Source organism: Eschrichtius robustus, chromosome 20 (genome assembly GCF_028021215.1).
Source record: "Eschrichtius robustus isolate mEscRob2 chromosome 20, mEscRob2.pri, whole genome shotgun sequence".
NCBI classification, from domain to species: domain Eukaryota; kingdom Metazoa; phylum Chordata; class Mammalia; order Artiodactyla; family Eschrichtiidae; genus Eschrichtius; species Eschrichtius robustus.
Window position 1 is genome coordinate 51237847 of NC_090843.1, and position 25980 is coordinate 51263826.

The 25980-nt window shown below is 58.2% G+C and overlaps 1 protein-coding gene across 11 annotated transcripts in view; it reads right to left on the reverse strand.

Annotated features, from left to right (window-relative positions):
• The window catches only part of MYO18A (myosin XVIIIA), a 96225-nt gene that overhangs the window by 23046 nt on the left and 47199 nt on the right, over nucleotides 1-25980 (reverse strand). For 7 of the 11 annotated variants that reach the window (XM_068531811.1, XM_068531808.1, XM_068531807.1 and 4 more), the window contains 24 exons: nucleotides 24989-25024; nucleotides 22789-22876; nucleotides 22481-22587; nucleotides 22190-22366; nucleotides 21616-21829; nucleotides 21203-21345; nucleotides 20503-20603; nucleotides 19580-19643; nucleotides 19222-19366; nucleotides 16785-16961; nucleotides 16476-16566; nucleotides 16025-16217; nucleotides 15095-15181; nucleotides 12540-12681; nucleotides 12219-12378; nucleotides 11820-12006; nucleotides 11254-11497; nucleotides 8481-8590; nucleotides 5243-5308; nucleotides 2052-2180; nucleotides 1184-1327; nucleotides 705-794; nucleotides 453-572; nucleotides 143-254 (listed from right to left, as the gene is read on the reverse strand). In XM_068531811.1, the coding sequence (XP_068387912.1) occupies nucleotides 143-254; nucleotides 453-572; nucleotides 705-794; nucleotides 1184-1327; nucleotides 2052-2180; nucleotides 5243-5308; nucleotides 8481-8590; nucleotides 11254-11497; nucleotides 11820-12006; nucleotides 12219-12378; nucleotides 12540-12681; nucleotides 15095-15181; nucleotides 16025-16217; nucleotides 16476-16566; nucleotides 16785-16961; nucleotides 19222-19366; nucleotides 19580-19643; nucleotides 20503-20603; nucleotides 21203-21345; nucleotides 21616-21829; nucleotides 22190-22366; nucleotides 22481-22587; nucleotides 22789-22876; nucleotides 24989-25024 (3127 nt within the window). The remainder of the gene's footprint in view (nucleotides 1-142; nucleotides 255-452; nucleotides 573-704; nucleotides 795-1183; nucleotides 1328-2051; nucleotides 2181-5242; nucleotides 5309-8480; nucleotides 8591-11253; nucleotides 11498-11819; nucleotides 12007-12218; nucleotides 12379-12539; nucleotides 12682-15094; nucleotides 15182-16024; nucleotides 16218-16475; nucleotides 16567-16784; nucleotides 16962-19221; nucleotides 19367-19579; nucleotides 19644-20502; nucleotides 20604-21202; nucleotides 21346-21615; nucleotides 21830-22189; nucleotides 22367-22480; nucleotides 22588-22788; nucleotides 22877-24988; nucleotides 25025-25980) is intronic. The other 4 variants (XM_068531812.1, XM_068531809.1, XM_068531804.1 and 1 more) reach the window with 1 other exon arrangement.

Genomic DNA, 25980 nt, shown 5'->3' on the forward strand with positions numbered 1-25980 from the left:
GGCACCTCTACTTTCTCATCAATTTATTTCACGTAGCCTTAAAACAGCCCTACAGACAGGAGACAAGGGGTGTGGTTTCCTAGGGGTGGGCATCAGAGCTTGCCACTCAGGCCACTTCCAAGTCCTCCAGCCTCCGACCCACCTGTGTCATCATCATCCACTTCCCCGTTGATCTCAGCTGCCCGGATGAGACGGGCCTCCATCACCTCCATTTCCATCACCTCCATTTTCTTCTTCAGTGCATCATACTGGGTCTGCAGAAGAGGAGGTTATGAGGTATGCCGTACCACCCCCTCACTCAGTACCACCCACGCCCCTGAACCACCGAGACCACAGTCATAAGCTTACCCGGGGCAGACAGGGGTGCTGGGCTGGTGGCAGAGGTGCCGCCTATCATTGGGGGAGCAGTGGGCACTAGAGTGCGGCAGCCGCTAGCACGGTCCTGCCCTCACCTGCAGCTCCTTCATCTCCTTCTCAGCCCGGAGCCTCTCGGCGGTCTCCGCGTCCAGCAGCTGGGAGGCGGACTCTCCCGTGTTACGTTCATCCGTCAGCTCCGATGTCAGCTCCGAGATCTGGGGTTGGGGGAGGGAGTCGCCACCAGTTGAACTGCCTGCCTCACTCAGCTGGAACAGCAGTGGGGGGGGCGCCTGGGCTGGGCACCCTGCGGAGGTGGGCCGGTCTGTCTGGTGCTGGGAGGCACTCACCCGGGTCTCCAGCCGGTCACTGCTGAGCCGCAGCTCGTTCCGCTCCTTCTCCACCTTCTCAAGCTTGCTCCTCAGCTGCTGGATCTCTTCCTAGGGTGCAGTAAGGCGGGCAAAGTGAGCCAGAGGCACTGGGAGAGGTTGGGGCCCAGGAGCTGCACCCTTGGGGTGAATGAAGCTGGTGAAGCTCGGGCCGGGACACAAGGGAACTGGAAGCCACTGCCTCGCTGGGGCTCCATCCCTAGACCCTTCCCCATATGCTGAGGATGCTTGAGGTCTTATCCTAAGAGGATACCCAGGGGCTCAGCTAGCACCCCAGAGGGACACCTTCTGTTTGCTGGGCATAGTTCAAGGATACCAGCTCTCTGGACTAAACAAAGGAGCGCCTGGGAGCCCAAGACAAGCTGGCAAAACTCTTGCCCACGTGGATGAACTACAGCCCTTCCCTCCTGGCAGCGTGGCCTTCCCAGGCTGTTACGTACATCTTTGTTCCGGATCTGCTCCTCTGACAGCTGTACCTCAATGAGGGGTCGCACCGTGGTGAAGAGCTTCCACCAGGGCCAGTCCTTCACCCCTTTGTTCTTCTTGATGTTCTTCTGCACACAGCGAATGGCCAGGTCTTGGATCTAAGTTGGGGTGGGGCGTGGCACATAGCAGGCTCTCAGTCCTGAGCCCACCAGGACCCTCCCCACCACCAGCTCAGCTGCTGGGCTGCTCCTCTGGCCACCTGACCCCGAGTCAAACACTCCCTAAGCCACCCCTTGCCCCCAGCCTCCCTCCGTCCCTTAGAGAGTGGGCAGCAGACAGCCCGGCCCTGGGAGCACCGCACTGGGTGCTAACTGCTCCGCCATCATTAGGAATAATTTCGTCTGCTTTATTTGCTGCCTGATTATTTCCAGCACCCCGGCCTAGATGTGCTATAAAACCTAATCTTGCTGAAACGCAAGAGTCGGCGGTACTGGCTGTTTTATGGACTTGCTAATAAGAAAAGGAGTCGCTGACGCAGCTCCTTAATCTTCATGGAGCAGCCTATGATCCAGAGCCCACCTTTGCCCGGGCCCTGCTCCCCACCACCCTAGCCCTCGGACCAGGCCCCACAGCCCCATCGCTGGGTACACGAGCACTCTCGCTGGCACCGGGGAGCTGCCCATCCCCTGCCCTGGCCCAGGGCATGCTGCCCCTGGGACGTCCAGCCTCTTCTCCCCCAGATAATGATAACTCATAGCCCCGCAACCAGCCTTCTGGCCCGCATGTTCCCTCGAGTGTCCCTCCCCCCCCCGCCCCCCACCAGGAGTTCCGCTCCGCCCATCTAGGCTGAGGAGTGGGACGGGGATGTCCCTCGAGCAGCACCTTTTTCTTCTTGAAGTGCTGACGGGCCAGGTAGCCCCTGCAGGCTGCCTGGAACAGGGTCAGGTTCCTGCTGGTTTGTTCATCCCGCTGCTCCTCCAGCCGCGCCAGTGTGCCTGCCCGGAAGAACACCTGTGGAGAAGCGGGCCAGGTGAAGGTGGGAGCCTGGGCTGGGGGCAACCCGGCGGAGGAACAAGCAGCTGGCACAGAAAGCCAGCAGGCCCAGAGCGTGGCCCTTGGCCTGGGAAGAGCCTGAAAACCCCGGGGTCTACGAGGAGGGAGGAAGCAAGAGGCTGAGGGAGGAGGGCCAGGCTGGGGGCTGGGGAGGCTTTGGAAGGGGAGGAGCAAGGTGGGAAAGAGACGAAAGGAGAGGGAGGCCGGAGGGAAGGTATCTGGGACAAGAAGGACGTGAAGCGGCGGCCGGTCATATGGGGAGACGCCCCTCAGCAACACCTGTGGTGGCTTCTTCCCCCAGGGCTGCCAGCAGCACTGCCCACGCCCCTGTACCCACGGCCACTGCAGGCCCAACCACAGGCTCCAGCCGCCCTGGCCTCCAGCTGCCTGCGATCAGGCGGATGGTGGTGTATGTGTTTAAGAAGGAAAAGGCCCAGGATGCAGTGTGCAGAGAAGGGGGAGGCCGGGGAGCGGGCCCCTCCTCTGCATCCTCCCGGCTCCGTTTCATGTCGGACTGTCTCCTCTTTCATGTGCCAACACCCTGCCCCCACACGCAGGTTTCATCTCGTGAAAGAGCCAGTGGGGTGGGTGAGGGTTGGCCCAGGCGAGGGACCTGTCACATGGGTTTGGGGGCTGGGGGGCAGGCGTGAGAGGAACCAGCTGGATGTCCCCACATCCAGCCTTTCCTCTCACTCTTCGGTGCCCTGAGCTGGGACTGGGTAAAATGTTCTGTGCTAAGAGAAGAAGAGGGGGGAAACCGTCAGGTGAAAAAAAGACTCTAGTATCCTTGGAGAGGGCAAAGGCCAGCTAGGTATACATCACCTCCACCTTGCCCAGAAGACAGAAAATTCCCTTTTGTGGGGCAAAGAGAAGATGTGAACTCCATGGGAAACATTCAGAACCAATAGGCACGGTGTCCCCAGGCCTCCCTCCAGGGAAGAAGTGGGGAGAGAGCCCGCACTTTCTGCTGAGAAAGCTTTGCCTCTGGCAGGAACCTAGTCCCCCGAGGCTGGCCTGGGAGAAAGCCAGCTCAGTCCTCTGCAACACGCGGGGCTGAGCGCCTGGGATCTCACGTGGGTCTCGAGCCCTACCTGAGCCTCCGTTTCCCACGATGCGTGAGCCTGAGATTCCACAGGGGGTGTGAGAGACCCAAGTCCCCCGAGAGGGTGGGCCAACATGCTAGTGGTCAGTCTGACTAGGCAGAAGTGAGGTGTCAGGGAGGGGGATGGAAAAAGGCCTAGAAACACACTGAGAAGCGAAAGGATGGTCTAGAGTCTAGAGCAGTGAGCCTCAAACCTCTCTTAACCGCTGTACATTTGTGGGGTTGAGTCTTTTTGAGTATTAGGTGACATCTCAGGGCCATCTCTCCCCGTGAAACACACCTATCCATACACGTTTTACAAACAACATCAGGAGGCTCTCAGACACCCAAACTTCCTTGCCTGAACCCTCAGGGTCCTGTGGGCTCAGGTTGAGACCCCCTTTCCTCTGAAGCAATGGGACAAACACACAGGGAATCCTCACTCACCAGCCAGTACTAACCACAGCCCAGAAGCCCTGAAACTTCTCTCCCAAACCAGATGTCAGCAAACATCTGACTTTGCCCCTAATTCTGCTCTGAGCATGAGTGGGCCCTGGGGTTCTCCTGTTTCAGCCAGGCACCTGGGATGATGCAGAGAGTCGGAGATGGCAGCTGGGAAGAGGACCAGTCTGTACAGGCCTTCTTCTATCCAAGACATACCTTGGAGGAGGTGGCAGCCCCAAGGCCAGCCAGCAGCGGCACAGCCTGCCAGAGATCACAGGAGCCCACCCAGGGAGAGAGCAAGAAGAGGCTGCAGTGAAAAATCTGACTGCAGGCTTCCCAGGGAGGAAGCTCAGCTGGCTGCTCCTGAGCTTAGAGGCAGGTGGGGAGGAGGAGAGCAAGAAGATGAGCCAGACAACGGCAGAGACCAAAACCAGAAAGGTGACACGGAAAGAGGGTGGGACCACAGAAGGCACAGAGAACAAGGAAAGAAGCAGAAAATAACAGGATCTGAAAGCAAGGAATAGAGACCAGCAGGGACAGCCACGGCCAAAAGGAAAAGGAGAAACCAGGGGCAGCACAGACAAAGATAGAGGCAGGGGACAGGAAACGGATCCCCAGTGAGGGAGGGGGCAGAGGAACCAAAACCGTGACTCAGAACGCAAAGCAGGGAGAACAGAGCTGACAAGCAATACGCAAGACTTTTTTGCGAGCATCCCCTTCCACCTCATACTCCCACGAGTTCCTTCCCTCTCTGCTGACAGATAGACAGTCCAGAACCCTCCCGGCGGCTCCCAACTGCTCTCCGTCCCACCTTGGCCCTTGAAGCACAAACGTGGATGCCACCTGTCAAGCCTCCCAGTCTCGGGAGAGAGAGGTGCCCAGGCTCCCTGCCCCGTGGGAGGGACGCTCGGCTGGCCCTTTGGTGTGGAGCGATGCTGCAGACTGGCACCTGGGGCCGGGTGTGCCTGCCTTTTATGCACGACGTTCCATTCAGGTGAGGAATTCGGCCTGTGGACAGGTGGTGACGGCACAGCCTCACCAAGCCCTGCTTGCTCTCTGGGACCCTGGCAGCCCCAGATGACTCACCAAAGGAGGCTCTGCCTTCCTGCCTCTCCCGGCTCTCCCTTCTGTCTTCCCCATTCCCCACACCAGGACTCAGGCCAATTCAGGGCCACCTTCTGACCCACTCCCTCCTGACATCACAGAGGTGTTCCTCGCACTGAACAAGCCAGTTATTCAGAGGGAGGGAGAGTCAAGTTTGCTGCAGCTGGAGTATTTTACTTCCTGGCCCCCAGCCCTGAAGGGGGCAGCTTGAGAGGAACGGCAGCCCCAGAGTGGCTTGAGGGGAAGGGGGCTGGCGGGGGCAAGACCCAGCAGGGGCCCCAGGAGACTCCTGAAGTTGGACTGAGCAGGGAGCACAGGAGGGGAGGGGCAGCCATCTGGACAAGTGTGACCAGAGAGTGAGGGCGGCTGCCTTCCTGTAGGGACAACTCACCCGGCTCAGGCCCATGCAGCAGCTGCTCTGCTCCAGGTCCAATGACTCCAGCAGCTCCTCCACCGCCTACGGAGAGATGCCTCTGTCAGGGAGCCCACCCGGGGACTCCCCACCTCCACGCAGGGCTTCGCCCAGTCACTCAGCCCTTCCCGTCCTCCGTTCAGTCCGCTATTTATTCAGCAAGCACTTTCGGTGGCTTCCGCAGCGTCAGGCCCTGTGCTGGATTCCGGGAATATAAAGATGACTGCAAGAGGAACACGCTTTCTTGTTGGGGAGCGAGACAAGAAAATTGGTGAAGTACACAGAGGAGGAGGCATCTAAGCCAGACAAGGGAGCTGTGGAAGGCACCCGGAGGAGGTGTTGCTTGTGCCGTCTTTAGATACAAGTAAGAATTAGCCAAAGTAGGGGTGAGGGCATTTCAGGCAGAGGGACTAGCATGCGTAAAGGCCTGAAAGCATAAGACAGCAGGGAGCACCGAGGAAACTCCAAGTAGTTCAGTATAACTGGAGAGTGCGGCGGGCAGCAGTTAAGGGGCAAGTAGATAGGTGGGCAGGGGCCAAAGGACGTGAGCCTGTGTGCTCTGAGAGCCCCTGGAGGGTTCTCTCGGGGAGGGGCATGGTCAGATTTGCTCTTGATAGAAATCCCACCGGCACATGAAGGGAGGATGCATGGACCCCTTAGGCAGGAATCCGTAGGAGAGAAGGCTAGAGCCTGACCCAAAGGGAGGAGAGGAGGGGCAGATGCGAGAGACCTTAAGGAGATGAAGCCTTGCCCGATGTGGGCGAGGGTTAGATGAGAGGGAGGAAGCTAGGGACACATGGAGGTTTCTGACTTGTGTAGTAATTAGTTACTGGTGCCATTCTCCAAGGTAGGCAATACAAGAGAAAGAATAGGTTTGGGAGGAGATATAATCAGTTTGGTGTGAGCGTGCTGAGTTTGAGGTACTATAAAGGCGTACAGGTAGAGCAGCCCAGAAAGCAGCTAGATAGAAATGCACATCTGGAGTGGGAGAGAGGCCTGGGCTAGAGGCATTGATCTGGGAGTCATCAATATATATGCAGTAATTGAAGTGATGGGTGTGAATGAGGCTGCCCAGGAAGAGGGTGTAGAATAGAAAACAGATAACGGCCAAGGAGGGAGTCTTAAAGAAGAGAGAGACCTTTACTTCAGGGGCACGTGAAAGAAGGGAAGCTTAGAGGGACTGAGAAAGAGAGAGCAGAGAGACAAGGGGAAAACCAGGAGCGGCAGCAAAGAAGCTGAGCAGAGAATGTTTCAAAAAGAACAGAGCTGGCAACAGTCACATGTTGGCAAGAAGCACAGAAAAGTGCCCATTAGCTCTGGCAACATGGAGGGCGTGGGAGGACAAGACCAGTCCCAGGTGTAGGGGTGGCAAGCAGGCAGCTACTGGGGGAGGAATGAATGGCGGTGGAGCAGGCGCAGCAAGAGGAAACTAAGTGTCGACGGTGCAGGGCACGAGGGAGGGTTGATGGAAGGCTCCTTTCTGAACGTAACGTCTGTGGAACGTTTCTCCACTGAGAGAAGAGCCGGCGGCAGAGAAGGAGAGGCCGGAGGAACAGGAGAGAGAGAAGACGTATCGCTGATGGAGCAGGTCTCCAGAGAGGCCAAAGGGAATGGGTTCCGAAGCACAGGAAGAAGGGACTGGACGAGGGGAGGGAGGACACCTCTCCCACCCAGACAGGAGGGCTGGGGAAGAAGGAGGCACCTGGAGAGGAGTGTACAAAGGCAGGAGGAAGTTGGAGCCTCGATTTTATTAGCGTTTGGAGGCAAGGTCGACTGTTGGGAAGGTGCAGTAGGGGAGGATTTGAGGAGAAAGATGGAGAATGGAATAGCAGAGGAGGAGCTCGGAACAGGGGCCAGGTAAGGATGGAGCACATGGAAAATGGGGCCCAAGGGTCCAGTGAGCCTGGAGACCAGGAACCTATAGGAATTCAAGTCCCCGCAGTTGTATAAATTTCTCCCACAGCCCTTTGGGAGCCCCAAGCCGAGGAGAGCAGAGGCCCAAAGGCGGCCCTTCAGGGCTGGGATTGAGCAGGGAATGTGCTATGGGAGGCTCAGGAGAGCTGAGGGTGATGAAGGCCGAGTGACTGGAGGGCTGGACCACAGCGTCGAGACTGAGAGGAAAAGGAAGTGAAGTCAGAAGGGAATGGACAGAGCAGAGAAAATGGAGTGGGGTCCAGAAATGAGCGGTGTTGATGGAGTCATAGAGCGGGTGTCCTGAGAGGAAGAAAGGGGTCAGATACACAGGTAGGAGGCTGTGGTGAGAGATTTCAGGAGCAGAGAATTTCCAGGGATGATGAGGTGCTGGGTGTAGCCATGAGGGGGAGGCGGGAATGGAGGTCAAGGGTGAGAGAGAAGGGGGTGTGGGTGGGTCATCTATAGCCACACGAAGGTCACCCTGGACACTGGCAGGTCCCGGATGGAGAGGGTAGGGAGAAGGTCTTTGAGGCCTCCATCAGTGTGGGTCTGTGACTCGGGGGGCAGCAGGAGGCAGGCGGCTTCCTGCCCTGGTCTGCACAGCATTCTCTCTTTGAGGAGAGCCGTCCTAAGGCCTGAGATGCCTTCCGAGTCAGGCTGAGTGCCTGAGGCCAGAGCACGGTGCAGGAGGGTTCCTCGGCTCAAGGAGCCCTTTGGCTCTCTGAGGAGTTGCCTCTGGGGGTCAAGGTGACAGCCGAGAATGGCAGGGAGACATCCCTTCACACAGCCAGGAATTCACCAACCTGGCTGACAAGGGGCCTGCCCTGGGAGCCTTAGGCTCACCCTGGCACCAGGAAGGTGTTGCCACATCAATCTTCCTCCAAGGAGGGATGCCTGTCCCTCCCCTAGACAGCTTCCTGCTGAAGGAACTAGGCCCTGGTGTGGAGGTCAAGGCTGAGGGGCCCGGGTGCTACCAATGGGGCACCCAAAACACTAGTTCTAATCTGCCACCTGGGAGGCTCTTGGGTGATTGTCTGGCTCACCAGAGAGCAGACACCCTCAGCTCGGGCCTTTAAAGGGGGTGGCTCTTCTGTGATTCCTACAGTCCGTCTGTGCCCCGGGCTGCCTTCCCCCCACCGCCATAGCCTGGCTGCCATGTGTCCCTGGCCTGGCCCTGGTTGGCCCAAACCAGGCACCTGAGCCAGGGCCAGCCTGGCTCTCTCTAGGGGAGGAAGGGCGGCTGCCTGGAGGGGTCTGAGCAGAGGGAGGAGGGTCTGGCGGGGCCGTGGGGACCCAGACCTACCCGCTTTTCATCCACCACAATGTAGTTGCGCCCGTGTTTCTTGGTCAGGTGCGGGGCCAGGACGTCGAAGCGGCGGCGGAACTCAGAAAACACCATGTGGTCAGGGTAACCTAGGGAGAGGGCGGCCCAGAGCCAGGCCCGTCAGCCTCGCCTGCTCCCAGAGCCCCCAACAGCCACTGGTGCCCAGGCAGAGTCACCTGAAAGGGAAGAGACTGCGGGGGGAGGAGAGCCCGCGGTCGAGGTCACCCCGGGAAAGGAGAGTGGAGAGGAAGGAGGCAGGGGCGACGGATAGGAGGCGGGAGGACAACCGGGTTGCCCCATGCTGGGACGGCAGGGATTAAACAGGGAACAGGTTCTTTTAGAAGGAAGCAACTTCCTTGTCAGTGAGGATGCAAACGGGGGACGGCTGACCACCTGGAAGGAATGCTATGGAGATAAGAGCCTGGATGACCCCTAAGATGCTTTCTAGCCTCCAGGTCTATGACTCCGTGATAACCCAGAGAACGATGTCTTGAGGACTTAGTAAGAAAAAAAAAAAAAAAGAAAATAGGGCATCGGAGAATAGCAGAGAGGAGAAGTGCAAGGGCTTAGGGTTGGAATCCTGCCCTGGCTCTTGCTATCATGTGACCTTGGACCAGTCACTCAACCTCTCTGAGTCTCGGTTTCCTCATCTTTAAATGGGGGCCCTACCACTTACCCCGCATGGTAGTCATGGTGCTTAAATGAGAAAATGTGTAGAAAGCACAGCTTGGCTCACTTGGTGGGTGTTCAGAAAGGGCTCCCCTCCTGTCCCTTTCCTGACCTTGGGCCCTAGGCCAGGCGACCAAAAAGGCTTGTAGATTCCATTTCCCTAAAGAGTGTTACCTCTAACAGAGATTCCCTACTGTCTGGGCTTGAGGCTGGGGCAAGGTCAGAATTGTGGCCAGCGAGAGGTTACCCTGAGGCACCCCAAGGACACCAGAGCCCACGGCAGTGGACCAAGAGACCCACTCCTATAGAATCACAGAATTTCAAACCAAAAAGAGGTCTTAGACCGGATATAACTCAGCCTCCAGACGTGGAAACTGAGGCCTGAGAGGGGGAGTGACTGGCTTGCTCAGGGTCACAAAGGCTGCAGCTGGAGGCAGAGCTGGACTCCAAACCCAGGCTCCTGACAACCCGTCGGGGGCTCGCTCCACCTCAGCGGCCTAGCTGGCTCTGGGAAGCCTTCCAACTGCGAGATGGGGCTGATGCATGTGCCTGATGATTGAAACAGGAGGCAGGGGCCACTGAGGGGCCAAGACAAAGTGAGCTATTGATTGTATCTGAATTGCAATTAAATTGATGGGTCAGGATAGCAGGTCCAGATGCCTGGCATCTTAATTAATCATCAGCGCTATCGATGGTGGCTGGGGGCTGGGGGAGGAGAGGGGGTCTGCTGCTGGCCTCATCGATCTGCTTGTCTGAGTAAGCACATTGATTTTGGTTCGGAGCGGTAACAATCTGGTTTTGAAATAATAAACAGCAACTCCTTATCAAGACGTGGGGACAGATCGATGATTTATTTAGAGCAGGGCTGGGAGCCCGCTTCCTGGCTTTGGCTGCTAAGGAAAAGTGACGGTGCCCCTGTGGAATGCCTCAAGGGGACCTGGCTGTGGGTCGGTGGGAGCCTGCATGCTCTTCTAGCTAAGGGAGAAAAGGGCGGAAACCTGGCAATTCATAACTTTTCAGGCAAACGAAACCCTACTCAGAAACTGGTCTGGGGACTTCCCTGGTGGCGCAGTGGTTAAGAATCCGCCTGCCTGTGCAGGGGACATGGGTTTGAGCCCTGGTCTGGGAAAATCCCACATGCCGTGAAGCAACTAAGCCCGTGTGCCACAACTACTGAGCCCGCATTCCACAACTACTGAAGCCCACGTGCCTAGAGCCCGTGCTCCGCAACCAGAGAAACCACCGCAATGAGTAGCCCCCACTTGCTGCACTAGAGAAAGCCAGCACAGTAACAGAGACCCAACGCAACCAAATATAAATAAATAAATCTTAACAAAAAAAAGAAAGAAAGAAACTAGTCTGTTTAGGTCAAATCCTGCTCTGCCACTCATGCGCTTTGTGACCTTGGGCAAGCTACTTAACCTCTCTGAGCCTCAGTCACCTCATCTAGGGATGATACTAGTACCTACATCTCATGAAGTTGTTGGGAGGATTAAATGAGTTACTGTGTGGGACGAGTTTAGAATAGTGTCTGGTATACCGTAAATGCTCTAAGGATGTTAACTACTATTGTTATCGTCCTGTCTGGCCCCTCGTCCAGGTGGGTCCATAAAAAGGGTCTGTCTGAACTTTCTTGGGAATTTTAAGTTCTTCAGAAAGATTTAGTACTTCATTTCTCATTGGGGGGCTGGCCCACGCTTAGAGGCAGTTGCTCCACGAGGACACTGAGTCTGCTGCTGTGGGCAGAGCTGACCCGTCCAAACCAGGGAAGGCGGAAGGAGGGAGCTGTGGGAACAGGGCATGTGGGCTGGGGAGGGGAGGGGAGGGGATGAGGAGGGCTGGAATGTGGAAGGGAGAGGATGGTCAGCAGGCTGGCAAGAAAAAGAGAAAGGAACAGACTGGGCTGGAGAGATGCAAGGAGAGACCCCCAGAGGAGGCAGCAGCAGAGAAGAGAGATCTAGGGCCAGTCGGAGATGGGGGGGAGCAGCACCCCTCTAGCCCCACAGGCCCTGTTAGGGAGGTGGGGAGGGGCAGGGGCAGCTCTAGGAGGGAGAGGTAGGAGTTGAGAGGGAAGGGGCCCCACCTTGGCGGTACATGCGCATGGCATCAAGCAGGCGGGAGCCTCGAAGCTGGGCGCGGAGCAGGGGCGCATCCAGCTGCAGGAGCCCGGCCTCGCAGTGGTCTCCGGGGGGCAGGTCCAGCTCACTGCTGCAGCTGACTCTGCGGGAGTGGGCGGAACGGGGCTCCCCGGCCCAGCCCTCTGCCGCAGGCAGGAAGCAATGCACGAAATGCAGCTTTGACTTCTTGATGGTGTCAATGAGGGCGTCCTGCCAAAGGGGAAGGGACAGCCTTCAGTGGGCTCTGACAGCCCGAGCCAAGAGACCAGGGACTGGCGCCAGCATCTCCACTCTGTGCAGGATGGCAGGTGTCCCACCCCTGGCTGGGCAGGACGTGCTAAGCCTGGACAACCCTTCCCGTACTAGGCCTGGGTGGCCACTCACAGGGGGTAGCACTGCATGAGGACCCCACCAGCAGCAATCAAGGTGAGTGGGATGCTGAGTGGGCACTGGTGACCTGAGTGTGCCCAGAAGGCCCCGGCCACCTGCCAGCGGTCGGGAAGTGCCCCAGGGCCTGCACTGGCACACTCACCACCTGCAGCTTAATCTGGATGCACAGGGACTTCTTCTTGACAGCCGCCATCCCTGTGGTGAAGGTCTTCCGCATGCTGGTGGCCCGGCGCAGCGCCAACTGCGAGCCGCCCTCCAGGCCCGCAATGGAGCCTGACAGCACCGTGGCGCTGCCCGCCCGGCCCAGAAACAGGTTGCTGATGATTTTTCTGCCAGAGGAGGGGAGGAAAAGGAGGGAAAGAAGTCACATTCAGGCAGCAGTAGAGGCCGTTCCTTTTCCCAGCTCCTAGGTCACTGTGGTCAGGGGCCTGGGTTATCTGGGCTGGGGCTGCACGTCCCACACCCGACAGAGACACTACAGAGAAACCCTCAAACAGCAAGAAGAGAAAACCGGGATGGGTGGACGGAGTGGTGTTCTTACTTCTGGGAGTCCTGCAGGAGCCGGGGGGCGTTCTGGGTGGCCGGGTTCTGCTTGGTGTAGCTCAGCCAGCCGGCCGTGTTGTACTCCACCCAGTTGGTGCCATGGCTGTGGCCCAGGAGAAAATGGTGCGGTTTGCTGCTGCGCAGGAGGGGGCTTTGGCCTGAGGGCGGGGCAAGCAAGGTTCAGGTCATCAGGGCACAGGTCCCCCAAAAGCCCATGGACTCAGTGAGCCCCCCAGGCAGTGCCAACTGGACCCATATATACATAAATGGGTTCTCAGGAGAGGAAGCAGAGGAGCTGCCCTCCAGGGGTGCCACCTACCTTTTCGGTCACCTTCCTGGGGGCCATAGTAGGAGAAAAGGCGCTCCAGGAGGGCGTCCTCAGTGGCCCCTGGCACCAGCACCTCCTCTTCCAACAACCATAGCAGGCCCTTCGCCTCATCGGTGCGGGCCAGCGAGCGGACCTATGCAGAAGGAAAGAAATCCCGCAGTGTCACGTGGAGCTGTGTGAAGGGGGCTAGGACCTGTGGTCCCAACCGCACACTATAAACATGCTACACAGATACACACATTACAGCTCCTGCCACTCATGGCTGACATTCTGTGGAGCAGGTGGCCAGCAAGGAGAAAGAGGGGCCAAAAAGAGATCAGAGAGAGAAGCCCACGGCACAATATGATTCCTAGGACCTGTGTCCTAAGTCCCCAAAGACTGAAGGCTTCTTATTAATGCAAGCTCACATCCAGAGCCTCTCCTCCATCCTCAACCCCTTGGAGATCAGGGGGGCTTGGGTGAGCCCCACGTTGCCCTCACTCTCTGGGCATCACCTCCCACGCAGATTAAAGGAGATAAGGTCTTTAAGGCCCTGAGCACAGGGCATGGCCCAAAGGAAGCTGTCAATAAGAGACAGCTGTGATTAACCCCGGTTCCCCGCCCCGAGAGGGGAGAACCCAGAGAGGGGAGAACCCAGAGAGGGCTCAGAGCACTGCAGGTGGGGTCACTACAGGGTCATAAACTCAAGTGCCAAAAGCCTAAGACAGTTGACTTAACGGCTGTGGCAGCCAAAATGGGCAGAGCTGGGGTGACCCCAGCTAAAGGGAACAGCCACCACTCAGCAGCAGCCTACTGCCGTCCTGGAAGAACGTTGGCCTAGTGTTGGTAAATCCTCCAGTTTTTCAAGAGAAGGTGGAAATACTGAATTCTGATTTCTAATTCCCCATGCAAGCCAAACAACTAGGTGTGAAGGTGCCTTTTCTATGGAATTCCCAGGTCTTCCTTGGGCAAGGAGGACTCTGGCCTGGCCTCTAGGGACTGGGACAAATGAAGTAAGAGAAGTGCCCTTTTCCCTCTTTGACCCAAGCTGCCCAAGGGAGTCTGTGTGCTGACCAGGAGGACACAGAAGGTGGCCAAGGACCGATGGGCAACTAAGGCCCCCGAGCAGCTGGAGCTGTATGGCAGGAATGAGCAAGAAGCCACTGGAGGACTTCCCTGGTGGCGCAGTGGTTAAGAATCCGCCTGCCAATGCAGGGGACACCGGTTCGAGCCCTGGTCTGGGAAGATCCCACATGCTGTGGAGCATCTAAGCCCGTATGCCACAACTACTGAGCCTGCGCTCTAGAGCCCACAAGGCATAGCTACTGAAGCCCGCGTGCCTAGAACCTGAGCTCCGCAACAAGAGAAGCCACCACACGGAGAAGCCCGTGCTCCTCAACAAAGAGTAGCCCCCGCTCGCCACAACTAGAGAAAGTCCACGCGCAGCAGTGAAGACCCAACACGGCCAAAAATAAATAAATAAAATAAATTAAAAAGAAAAAAAAAGAAGAAGCCACTGGATGGTGAGTGGCAGGCTGGGCACTGAGGGGCCCCCATGCCCAGAGGTGCAGCTGCCCGATGCTGAGGCCCCTCAGAAAGGGGAGAGCAAAGGAGGGAAGGGATGGCCAAGCCCCATCCAAACACACTATCTGACCCACCGCTGTTCCTAAGCCAGCCGGGTCAACTTTCCCACACCTCCTGGGAATGGCAAAGGCTCTCGAGGGAGGCCTTGGCAGGGGCCTAGGTGTCAGGAAGAAAAGCCAGTTTCCCTGGGGAGATGTGGGACTTGGGCACTTTAAGCACTTGTCCCAGGGGGACACTCGCTCTCCCGGGGCCCCACCCCCTGGGCCAGGGCCTTCCCGCAGGGAGGAGGGAGAGAGAGAGGTGGGACTCAAAGCAGAGGAGGGAGATCAGCAACCTGGCAAAAATGCCAATTCTCCAATAAAGCGCCTTATGCAACTTCCCTAATTGAAGACAATCACCAAATGCCAAGTGCTCATCAGGCAGTCAGTCCCCCAGGCAGCAAGGTGCCCAAGACGCTTGCCCAAAGGGTGACAAAGCCCATCCCCAGGTTGAGGGGTGAGGACTCACACCCACACAGCCCCTCAGTGGGCATTTTATATCTGGGTACTGTTTCTGTGTTTGGGTGAATGCCACCTCCTCGCCCTGCTCTGCTAGGCTGCACCGGTCCTCTACTTGGGGACAATGGGAGGGGATGACTATGTCCTCTGGGTCCAGCCAGGCCCTCACCACTGAGGAGGTGGTAACAGGGCTCCTGGCAGACACACTTGAGGCACGGCTGGGACAGGGCCTGAGCTCAGACACCCATGGGTGGTGCTCCCCACTGCACCAGGGCAGAAGGAAGTGCCACCTTCCTGGCCAGACTGGCTGACAGCTGAGGGAAAGGGCGCACAGCTCGAAAGCGCTTGGTGTCTGGGCCTGACTGCTGGGCCCCCCAGCCCACAGTGCCCCCACCCAGCAGCAGCTCATATGGGGAGGGCTCTACCAAGGGAGAGGAATGGGAAGGGCAAGAAAAGGCCAGCCCAGGCCCTCCCTGGAATTCCTACCAGGGACTGATGGGAGGCCTGGTCCACGGCGGCCACAGAGTCATCCGTGGCTGGCTCCAAGTCGTCAAACGCCAGCTCGATGTTCTCCTAGGAGGGAAGGTGGGGAGGTAGTGAGCACAGGGCCGTGTGTGGGGTGCAGCCCTATGAGCAGGCCAGGTGGGGACGGTGGGGTCAGCAAGTCCAATGTCCCATCCGAGCAGGAGCTCCCCTCCAACAGCCCGACTGACAGATGCTCACCACCTCTCAAGGCACCACATTGTGTCTTTGGACAGCTAACCTTCTCCTAACCTCCTTTTACAGTGAGCTAAAGTCACGTACACACTCCTGTTACTCCCACCTGCTGTTTAGGCTACGTGGAGTAAGCCCACTCTCAATTTCACACACTCATCCTTGAAATACTTGAAGACAACTGTCATTTTCCTCCTGAATCTTCTCTCACCCAAGATAAATATTCTCCCCAGCTCGTTCAACTCACCTCCACATGAGGTAGGATTTCCAGATCCATCTGGGACATCCTTATATGGGGGCAGGGGGGTTAAATAATCAGTCACCATCCCAACAGCTCAGGAGACAGGGAAGGCCAGGTCCGACACACGTGAAGGCAGGAACTGCAAGGTGGCAGTTCACAGGGCCTAGGTGGGTGCCTTGAAGGCGGGCAAAGAGGGGCTCCCAGGGACCCTGAATGCATCTTCGGCTTCTTGGAGAGCAAACTCTCCATAAAGAAAGAATGTAGCCTGGGCAGGAAAAGCGTCCTGCTCCAGAGACCACAGGGGGACATAAATGTCACAGGGTAAAGGGCTGGGAAGGGAGCAGCCAGCAGGGAAGGGGGTACCTTGCTGCATCCACAGATGCCTCCCCCGCCACTGAGGGTGCCAAGGCCAGAAGGTGAGCCTCAGGGTGTTAGGCGGCAGGGGCAAGGTCAAGTGCTACCTCCTTGTATCTTTCCAACTCCTGCACAAAGGTGCGCTCATGGAACAGCCTCTGCAGCCGGTCCTGGGCGTAGTTGTGGCACAGCTCCTCAAAGGAGGCCCCGCGGGCCGACCCACCCTGCTCAGGGTTCTGGAAGCCGGGAGTGTCCACAATCATCATAGAGCAGAGCGAGTGCTGGCTGGACTTGAGAGCCCTTCACAGGGAGAGCCTGGGTCAGAGCTGCCCAGGGCAGTGCCCCCGGTGCCCAGGTAGCTCACCCCGCCCCCATCCCCATCCCCACCCAGGTGCCCAGGACCCGTGGGGAGGACTTGCCTCTCCTGCCTGCAGGGACAGTGAGCCCTCTGCTGGTGGAGGATGGCTCTGCCTCAGCAATCACACAAGCACAAAGGCATCAACCCCACCTTTGTCAAGGCAGCAAGATGAGAGCTCCTAGGCCCTGCCTGGCACTCACCTGTTCACCAGGGAGATGAGAAGCGTGAAGAGCTCGCTGTAGAGGCCGGACGCCATGCCCTCCAAGCACTCCAGTGCACTCAGTTTGGGGCCTGTGGGCAGGAGGGTCAGTTCTATCTCCAGGTCCCTGGGACTCCCCACCTGGGTGTGCTCCCTACCCACCCAGGCCAAGGCAGCATAGAGCCCTGGGGCTGGGCCTCTCCCCCTAATGGGAGCATCTATTCACCCCAGGAGTTTGCCCACCCCAGAGATGGCAACGAGCCCAGGAAGAGGCCTCCGATCACATCCAGCAGCCAAGGGGCTCAGGTACCTGTGCCGTCCCCCAGGCTGCTCTCCTCGGGGCCCTGGCGGAAGGAGGTGGAGCGCTGCAGGGTGCCGCCCTGGTGCTGGTGCTTGAAGATGGCCGAGGACAGCTCTTCCAGGTTGCAGCCCAGCAGGTACGCAGCCTTCTGGGCCCACTCGTGGCGGGCAAACTGCCTGCGCCCAGCTATGGAGTAGAAAAAAGGATCTGACATCGTGGGTCTTCCTCCCTAGACTGTTTGCTAACCACTGTGCCCTTCAGCTCCCTTGCTCCCATAGCACTAGGGAGCAGGCATCTTCCAGAGGGAAAAAAACGAGCCCTGATGACACCAGCAGGGCTTCAGGCAAAACAGGGAGAGCCAGCAGCTGCCAGTGCTTCCTGTGTCCCTTGGGGTTGGAGAGAATGAGCAGGTCCTAAAAGAGGAGGTAACTCCACACTGCGGCCACCAGAGGGCTCCCAATCAGCTGCAAAAACCCCTTTAGAGGGCTTGGCTCCAGGTGCCAACGTGGGGAAGGACAGAGCATGAGCCAGCCCACCTAGGATGAACACAAGTACTGCCTGTGCCTGGTGGGGAGTGTCAGGAGAGCACTGGTGTCTCCCCCTTCCTTGGACGCATTAGGACCCTCCCTAATGCGTCCGCCAGGGGAGACCGCAAACATCCACTGTGGCCCAACAGTGGAGAGGCGAGAAAAAACTGCTGGGGAGAGGGAACAGCCCACGCGGGCAGACGCGCCTCAGCCGACACGTGTCTAATCGCGGCAATTAGGGAAAGCTAACAAGAAACAAGGTTTTACCTTCGGCAGCTTCTGTAAGGCAAAGGACCAGCATGCAGCATGCAAAGAAAAACAGCATGTTAGCAAACAGTCATCAGCTGAGCCTGCCAGGCCCAGTGGAAGGGCCCCGGGGGGGGGGGGGGGGGGGCGGGGCTTTGGGAAGATGAGCAGGAGAGAAAACACAACCCCATTCAGACTCAGAAACACAAAAACACACACACACGCACGCGCACTCACAGCCTCAAAGGAGTATGTTTATGGATGTGATCACACTGACACACAAGGAAAGAGACCTGCAAAGACTTTCTATCACACACACATGTGCACACACCACCCCCCCCCAGAAAATACTGGAAGCTCTGAGGAGGTAACAGACACTGCTCAACAAGGTCCATGTACTGACGCACTCAGAGCTCTGCACCTGCAGTCAGCGCTGAGTAGGGTTACAGGAAACCTGCACTGTTACCTCCTTGGAGTGAAAGAACTTCCTCAAGACACAGCCACACAGCCACCCACCTGCCCACCTACAAGTGTGGAGACAACTTCTTTAACTCAGAGCCTGCTTCCTCTTTGGCAGGGATGTAACCTGCTGGGATCATAAGGAACCTAACACTCAGACGCATGTTCCTCCATGCACCCACCGACCCTCCCACCCACCAGCGCTTCCTCACTCCTGCTGACAGCCTGGGGCCCTTCACATCCCAGAGGAAGATGAAGCCAATGCCCAAGGTGCTGTTCAGAAGCAGCATCCTTTTCCCTAAACCGGAGGAGAAAAGGGTGAACAGGAGCTCAGAGCACCTGACCATCAATGTAATCCCAGAGGAAGGCAAAGGAGCTCTTCCAAGCCAGACCAAGCTCCAGCCCTTCACAAGACCCCAAGCACTGATGCTGAAGCTGCAGCTCATTCAATACCACGGTGCCTGCTGCCCCCTAGTGGCCTCTACCCTGACATGCAAGAGGAAGAGGCACCTACTACCAAACCAGTGGAGAGAAGGGAAGATTGAGGGGAAACTGGCCTTGGGAAGCCCCAGGAAGCAACACACCCTTCCCCACATAAGCCCCACGGAGGGCATCCTGAGAGATTCCAGGATCTGAATACAAAACAGGTAGAAGCAGCTATTCCTGGGACTCTGAGAAGCCCCACTGCCAGTAAGCACCCTCTCCACCCTCCACCCTGGGGCTTCTCCCAGGCCAGTGTCCTCTGCTATGATAGAACAAGCCCAGCCCCCAGAGAGAGCCCAGGGCAAGCACCAAGATGGGGCAAGGTGGCCCCTACACCCCAGGACGGGGTCAAGGTCAGTTACCCGCTTGCTCCTCGGGGGCCTCTGTCAGGAAGGGAACAAGAAGGAGAGTTATTCCAGGGGGACTGCTCTGAGTTAGAGCCCTTCTCTCTCCCCTCAGCCTCCAAACCCCCAAGCCCCCGGCCCTTCACAGTGCTCCCGGTCACTGCCACCTCAGTCCAGGCCTCTGGCCATCCTTGGCAGAGACGCTTCTCCGGGTGTTTGGAGACTTCTGCTCTGATGAAGGGGACGGGGAAGAGGCACAAGCCAAAGAGGGGTGTCTGATAACGGGTGAGTCTGTGCTGGGCCAGGACAAACTGGGAGTGGACAAACTGGGCCCCCACAAGCTCTCCCAGGTGACCAGCTAGGCTGTTGGGATCCACTGCAGGTTACCTTTGGTGGCGCCTGCAGCCCCCAGGTGGTAGATGGCAGCCAGGATGAGCCAGCAGGCTTTCTGTTCGTTGGGGGAGATGCCCAGCACCTTCATGGCCGTCTGGAGCTTGCTGAACTGCTGAGCCGCCTTCTGCTTCTCCTCAGGCTGCAGTGACAGATGGGCACACTGGCACCGGATCTCAGAGGGGCTGTCCCTCTGGTATCCCCCATGCTGCTGGACCATCAGGGCGGCCAAGCTAGAGTAGAGCCGTCCAGCCTGGGCTGGGCTCCTGCTATTCCCATGAGGCACTCCAGGCCATTCCAAGCTTCTCCGACCCCAAGGCCCAGGGCTGCCAACCCGTCCCCATAGGCCCCTCACCTTGGCCAGTGGTACAATCCCAAACACATTGTTCTCTGCCAAGTGGTTCAAGTGGAGCTCTGTCCTAGGGGTACAAACGAGGCATCAGCACAGTGCTTGGTCCCCACGCCAAGTCCATCTCCCTGCCAGGCTGGAGACAGAGACTCCGCTTCCAGACTCAGTTCTGTCTGCCCATCATGCCCTCCTGTCAGGCCAGCTGCTGTGGCCTTTCCTAATTGGCCTGGACACCAGGCCAGAGCACTGGCCTCCCTAGGACAGGTCACAGACAGGCCCTGGTGAGAGTGTCCAGACAGACCCCTGGAAGGGAGCAGGGAACCTGCCTGAAGGGTGAGTCCAGCCAGGACTGAGACCGTGCCCTCAGTGACAAGGAGAGCTCAAGACAATAGTGCCCTGGGCTGCTTGCTCAGCCTTATCATTTATCCTCTTCTCAGTGGACACAGACAGCAAGCCCGAAGGTCTAAAGGGAAGAGCCTGGCGGAGGAGCCAATGTGGATGCAGGGAGGCCAGCATGGAGGGCACTGGAAAAGGCTTGGGCTTTTGGCCCCTGTGTGGACTCAAACACCTGCTCAGCCCCATACTAGCTGTGTAACTGTGGGCAAGCCCCTGACCACCTGCATCTCTGTGTGCTTTCCTCTTCAGATCTGGCTTCCCAGGAGCACAGATCCTAGCTAGGCCCTGGGAACGCTGAAGGGTCAATGGTGCCCCTCACATATAGCCAGGTCCCCCATGCCCGGGGCCAGGGAGCTCCCGCCGGGCAGGGCCTATGGCTCATTCATCTCGCCATCCCCAGGGCCTAGCTCAGAGCCTAACACATGGCAGGCATGAAATAAACCGGCACGGGATGCAGTCAAGTGGCAAAGCCCAGGAGCTGTCAGTGGGTGGGAGCCCAGAGCACCCTCCTTGTTCCCTCTGTCCCATCTCACCTGAGGGTGCCATCCCCACAGGCCAGCAGGTAGTAGAAGATATTGAATGTGGCCTCACCGGCTGGGCGTCGTGCCACACGCAGCTTCTCCAGAAGCATCGTCTGTGGCACAGCATAGAGGGTATGTAGGCAAGGAGGCAGTGCCAGGTCAAGCTTCTCCCACCCACACCAGAAAGAACCAGGCCAGTGGGAGCGAGTGGCTGCATGTGATTTTCCAGGTGCTCAACCAGCGGCCAGATCACCTCATAGTCAAACCTGGGGCAGACACCAGAGACAGGGAAGAACACAGGCCCTGCCACCCTGCCCAGCCTCCAGGCACAGTCTTCTTGGGGAGCTGGACACTTTGTGGTGAGATACTTCATTAGAATGGAAGGGAATCAGCCTCGGCTGGGCCTTACTTTACTGACAGGCCAGCCCTGCCTGGGTGAATCAGCCTGAGAGAAACCCCTGAGCAGGGGCCAGGGCCCCAACTAGGGTGTGGGCAAACCCAAGATGGGCAGGAAGCTGAACCGTGCCCCATCCCGGGCAGGAGGCACGGGGGGCAGAATGTGGAGGCTCAGGGCAAAGTAGGCCAGCCCTGCCGGGCCCAGGGTCCATTTCGTTAGGGAAGAATCCCAGGAAAATCAGGTGCAGGAGAGAGTCTGATTTCTAGGGCATGAAATCAGGCAGCCAGTCTCTTACTACTCTGAGTGTCCCCTCACCTGAACGGAGGCTGAGGCCACCTGGCCGGCTTGGTCAAAGTCCAGGGAGAGGATCTGGGAGAAGCGGGTGGCGTTGCCGTTCATCGTGGTGGGGCTGTTCCCAAAGGCTTCCAGGAGGGTGTACAGAGCCTGCCACTTGTCCACTGCAGAAGACAGGCCCAGGACCCATCAGGAAAGCCACGGGCAGCTTGCCCCCAGCCACAGGCTCCAGAGGCCCAGGGAGAACGGGAGGCCCAGCCCATGGCTGCTCCTCCAGCACCCGAAGGCTCAGTTACTTAGACCAGACTGCTGAGGATCGAGGGGTTTTGTGGACACGGAGGGGCCAGGGAGAAGAAGAGCTGGCACCTCGGCGGGGCCTCCATCCCCACAACCCTCTCCAGCCCATTCTGTTTCCCCAGTTGCCCCTGCCTCACCAGAAAACACCTTATTCCCGCTGGTGCCTGCGATGGTGGCCAAATATTGCACCAGATGCTGGCAGCTGGTGGTCTTGCCACTGCCACTACTGCCCAGGAGGATGATGGACTGGTCCTGACGGCTCATCAGCATCGCCCTGTATGCGGTCTGGGCCACGGCATAGATGTGGGGGGCCATGTCCTCCCGCCGACACCCCTTGAACATGTGCATCACCTTGGGCGCAAGAGGGACGGAAGGAAGGGATAGGCGTTCTTAGCTGGCTCCACACAGACAGCCCTCACCCCCAAGGCCCATCTTTCTGGGTTTTTCACTCCAGGGGAGCCAGAAGGTTCTGAGGCTAAGGTCATGCATGGAAATGCAGATGCGAGCCAAGTCCTGGGCTCTGTGAGAGGTCGGGGGAGGGCCTTCTGTCCCCACCCCTTGAAATGACTCCTCTTCCCAAGGCCACTGTGAGAGTGGACAGGAGCCCCGTGGGATGCCAAGGGGAAGGGGTAGAGTCGGGGAAGGTGGGCAGGGGGTAGGGGATAGAGGGGGCGGTCTGTGGGGCCACATGGTAGCTGAGGGGGGCTGCACCTTCTCCGAGTACACAGCGGGGGCCCCCCGGGGGCTGAGGACCAGCAGGCTGGGGCCGGCGTACGTGTGCAGCAGGCTGGCACCATAGCGCTGGCGCAGCGTGTGCAGGACGCTGGACTCATTGAGGTACACCAGCGAGGCCAGATCCTCCAGACGGTCGCAGGAGGGAGCATTAGCCTGTGTGACAGGACAGGCAGGCGGGCACTGAGGAACAGATCCAGTCTGCTCTGCCAGCGGACAGCCTGCCCAGCCTGGCCCACCTCCTGTGCCCTCCACCAGCCTCCTGCAAACCTTCTCCACATCATCCTCGTCCACATCCAGGATGGCTCCATCATGGTCTAGCTTCACGCGCACCTTCCCCTCGGGCAAGCTGAGCTCCTCGGATTTGAGCTGAGTGGCTGCAGAGCAGGGACAGACAGACAGACATGGGCCCGGGAAGCCGTGGCAGCCCTCTTTGGGCCCTTCATGGTCCTGCCTTCTCCCCACTGTATCACCAGCCTCTCCTTGCTCACCACTCAGGCCTCTCCAGACCCAAAGGCCCACCCACCACCCAGCCGTGAAACCAGAGAGGCCCAGGCTCTGGGTCTCCCCAGACTCACCCAGTGAGAAGCCATCCTTATGGACCAGCCACACCTTCTCTGTCTCATACCAGGCTTCCTCAGCTGCGATCTGCTCTTCTGTCTTCACCTATCAGAGGGAGGGGAAGAATAAAGAGTCAGACCCTGTTCTGGAAAGCAGACAAGGACAGCACGAGAGAGGAGACATGTGAGGGGAAGGGCTTCCGGATGAGCCACTGGGCGAGGGGGACAGGTGGGCGGCAGACACAGAACGGGAGACATCAGAGATATCAAAGGAAGAAGGTGGGGAAGCCAGGAGCTGGTGGCGGTGGTCCTGAGGAGCCCTGAGGACAAGGACACAGAGCTAGGGACCCTGAGAGCCCTGAGGGTCTGGAAAGACGGACACATGGAGTATGTGCCTAGGAGACAGCAGATCCCAGGAGAGCAAATCACCAGCCACCCTCTTGCTCCCTCCCTGCGAAGACTGTAAGATCAGTATCCTGAGCCTCCAGCCCTCACCCTGGGCCACAGCTGCTGTGACCTTACAGGCCTGGCTTCTCCATTCATCCACCTAATAGGCCCTCCTTCACCAAGCTGGGAAAGGGCATTTCCTCAAGATCTGAGAATGTCTTCCAAGGACTTCAGTGCAAAATGATGGGTGAGTCCTAGCCTTGACCCTGGTCTTCCCTCCAGAGGATGCTCTCCTGGGCAGGGGCAGTGCCCAGATGCACGTGCTAGCCTCCCTGCTCCCCCTCCATGCCTCCTCAGAAGGAGCACAGACCCATGGGGACGTGCTAAGGCCATACAGGGGCATGAAGCAGCATGGCCAGGGATATGAGGCAGGGGCAGGGGTAGCAGTGCTCTGTCAAATACAGGAAGAGACTTGCATGCCACATGGATGGGCATGGGAATGGGTATAAAGGGGCTGGGAGCCCCCGGAAGCCCAGGTGGTCACCGATCAGGAAGGAGCATTCACGGGCAATGTCAGGGTGTAGGGCTGCCAAACTTGGCACCCCTAAGAGACCTGAGCTGGTCAGCAATGGTGCCTGGGGGAGCTGGGCAAACAGGAGCGGGGCCTGGCCCCCATGGCCCATCAGGCTCCTTTTGTCATGTGGGCAGCGGGGCAGCAGGGTGATCCAGTGACCTTTGGTGGGTGGATGGTCACTCCCCACATGAGCAGCCCCCAAGCTAGCCCTATCCCCCAACTCTCTGGGGATCCCCAGCTGCGAGGTACAGTTAGTCTCCTAGGGTCCCCCACCCTCATGAAACCGACCTGGGGCCAAGGCGTAGACACTGCTCTGTGATACTGACCCCGTGTGAGGGATTGGAAAGGACAAGAAACAATAATAACAAATACGTTATTTGTTACATTTCTTGGAGCTGAAAGAAAAAGATCTGGGTTCTACTCCCAGCTTGGATTCTGGCTTCAGATAACTCCCTCTCCCTCGCTGACAGCCCTTCTGGGCTATAGAGTCAGAAGGCTGGTTTATACAGCAGCCTCCAGACTTTGCATATCATGGGCCAGTGAAATTACCCCTCAAATAGGAGGATCACTATGGGGCTGTCAACGTTTTAAGTGAAGACATCCAAAAAAGGCTAGTTCTTTATATTTGAAAAAATTAACTTTATAATACAAAATTACTTTTTTTTTTTTTTTCAAATCATGAGACAGGTGAAACCTTTGTCTTGAATGGGCATGTTGTATGGGTCCAGGGTTTGGAGACTGATGAATAGGTGACATCAAAGGACCATGGCCTCCAGCTAGCTCCTTTAGAGCTAATCTGAAGACAGGTTCCCACATTGGCCAGCAGGGGGAGACAGAGGATGCGCATCTTCAGGCTTCAGAGTGGGGAGGGGCTGGGGTGGCGTTGGTGGGGTTCAGCCTTTCCAGCTTTCTCTACCCAGCGAGAGCAGAATTGAAACACCTAGAAACCAAAACTCTGGCCAGGCCCTTGGGCTTCCATGGCTAAGAACCATGCGCCACAGAGGCCAAACTGAGTGGCGACCCTCAGTCTAGACACTCCTCCAGGGCCTGACACAGAGCTGCTCCATGTCCAGCTCCCGGCACTGCCTCCCCCGGGGGTCCCCCCAGATACCACGTGAGGTGGGAGCCAGAAGGGGAAAGAGGCCTTACACTCCAGCACAAGGCCTGGGCACAGACGCCAGCCCACGTACAGGCCGGGGGTGGCGGGCGGTCACCAGAGGAGGCGGAGGGCTCCTGAGGTGGGCAGGAGTACCCTACCTGGCTGTGGGCAGGAGAGGCGGCCTCAGGGTCCAGCTACCAGCAGCAAGCAAAGGAGAGAGAGAAGAAGAGGGGTGAAGACAAGCAGACCGTTGGCATGTCCCCTTCAGCAAGCACCCCACGCCAAGTGGAGGGGAGAGGGGCTTAGCACCAGGAGGTGGACGGTGGGAGGGCTGGCCTGGCAGGTACATTGTACCTAGTCAAGGAGAGGCCAGGCCAGGAAGGAGAGGCCCTGCTTGGTGAAGAAACACTTGGTACCATCAGACTCCTCAGAGGAGATGCTCTGATAAGTCATTCCCTGCGGCAGGAGAGAGCCTCTCTGCCTCAGGCTACAGTCCCTCCTGGGCTGGCCATCCAGTCTATTCTGAATTAGCCTCCTCTTCTGTGTTGCCAGGCCAGACCACCTCACCGCACCCAGGGCCTGGGACCCCTGGGAGCCTCTGGCCTTATCTCCAGGGCATTTCCCAGCCTAGCTCCCCTGTAGCCATCAGACCCCAGTATAGGCTGCCCCTGGCCTCCAGACACACACCCAAGGGTGCCACTCCCCAGGCCAAGGGCGGCCCTTCAGAGCTGTCACCCCTGCCTAGCTCATCAAACAGGACCACCAGCAGCCCCAAGTCTAGGACCCCTTCCTCAGACTCCCACTGCACCCCTGTACCACTCCCACCCCATGGCAAGCAGAGGTAGCACCCATCCAGGTCCACCTGCCAACTGCCCAAGAACCAGGGGACTGTGGACAGAGCCGGTGGCCAGCCTCGACCTCCCCATCTCTGTCTGATTACTTAAAGGCCTTTCTGGAGAGGAAGGGGAGTCAGCCAGGCCTTGGACCTTGCCTGTTAGAAATGGGCAAGGAGTTAACAGGCTCCACCTGGGTCTGGAGAGCCAGGGCATCAAAAAAGGGGAGTGTCTGCTCCCTGCCTCGTACCCACCAGGCCCTGGCACCAAGACATGCCCGCCGGGGCAAGAGACTGGGGCCAGAGAAGGGGCTGGAT